The sequence below is a fragment of the Sesamum indicum genome, linkage group LG4 (assembly GCF_000512975.1).
Source record: "Sesamum indicum cultivar Zhongzhi No. 13 linkage group LG4, S_indicum_v1.0, whole genome shotgun sequence".
Classification (NCBI taxonomy): domain Eukaryota; kingdom Viridiplantae; phylum Streptophyta; class Magnoliopsida; order Lamiales; family Pedaliaceae; genus Sesamum; species Sesamum indicum.
Window position 1 is genome coordinate 2,158,507 of NC_026148.1, and position 1,111 is coordinate 2,159,617.

Below are 1,111 nucleotides of genomic sequence, written 5' to 3' on the forward strand. Positions count from 1 at the left end.
TATAATACTCCCCAGGCTGTCGTCGTCCAGTACGCACGTGCCGTTGCATTACTTTTATTTGGGGGATTGATGTGCCCAGATTCCTCAGGTAACTATGTCTCATTACTATATCTTTCAAAATTAGAAGATATAGAAACCGCGAGGAACTATAGTTGGGGGAGTGTTGTGCTGGCATTTTTATATCGCGAATTGTGCAATGCCAGCACAAAAGGCAAAGCGGCAATTGGTGGAGCGCTGCAATTGCTACAGGTAAAATTGACTTAAAAAGTCTTACACAATTTTTATTTTTTTTTGCTATTGATATTCATTAATAACACATATTTGTATTGTTCGTGTAGATTTGGGCGTGGTCACGGATTACGCCACTTTGTCCTGGACTTGGTGCCCAACGACTATTTATGGGCCAAGTGCAAATGGACAATAATCGCTGGCTTCCAGCAGCACCATATGGTGCTACTTGGAATTGTGCACTTTCACCACTACAGTTCGGGGAACTGTACGAGTAATACGAGAAATTTTGGATGAGATGCAGGCGGATCAGGTAACTAAATTTTAATATTATTCGTATATTTATACCGTTTCCTTAAATTCATATTAATTTACATCTTTGTTTTTATTACAGTTCATATGACAGCCGTATGACATGGACTCGGATGTCATTATGGCTTATGCCGATGAATTGAACCCCCAGTTGTGGAGGTCATCTGTTCCGTTAATATTCTACGCAATAGTTGAAATGCATCGTTCCGGACGAGTTGTTCGCCAATTCGGGATGAGGCAGAATGTACCAGAATCGACGGATACCCGTGATATGAGCCTCCATCAGATTTCCCGTAAAAATCACACGGGCGCAGATTGGTCTCTGCAACACATACAATACATCAATAGATGGCAAAGACGATATGACACGGTTGTACATAGGCCACTCATTTCTAATAGAAGGGAAACAGAACGAGGTTATTGGGAGTGGTACTACAACATAACAAGAAATTTCGTGTCGTCATCTACTGATAGACGTGTGGAAAGCGGGTACCAACCTGGAGAAGCACCTATGTTGCAAGTTGTGGTACGTTATTATATAATATTACATGTTTTATTTTATATATATTTT

General features: G+C 40.5%; 1 protein-coding gene across 1 annotated transcript; it reads left to right on the top strand.

Moving 5' to 3' along the window:
* LOC110011881 (protein MAIN-LIKE 2-like) lies at positions 23 to 584 on the top strand. The gene is made up of 2 exons (XM_020693439.1): positions 23 to 249; positions 339 to 584. The coding sequence occupies exons 1-2, from the start codon at positions 70 to 72 to the stop codon at positions 504 to 506; spliced, it is 348 nt and encodes a 115-aa protein (XP_020549098.1). The 5' UTR covers positions 23 to 69; the 3' UTR covers positions 507 to 584.

Coding starts and splice junctions, on each gene's coding strand:
- LOC110011881 (XM_020693439.1), top strand. CDS start 70: ATGTGCCCAGATTCCTCAGGTAACTATGTCTCATTACTATATCTTTCA. Junction 250..338: donor GAGCGCTGCAATTGCTACAG/GTAAAATTGACT, acceptor TTGTTCGTGTAG/ATTTGGGCGTGGTCACGGAT.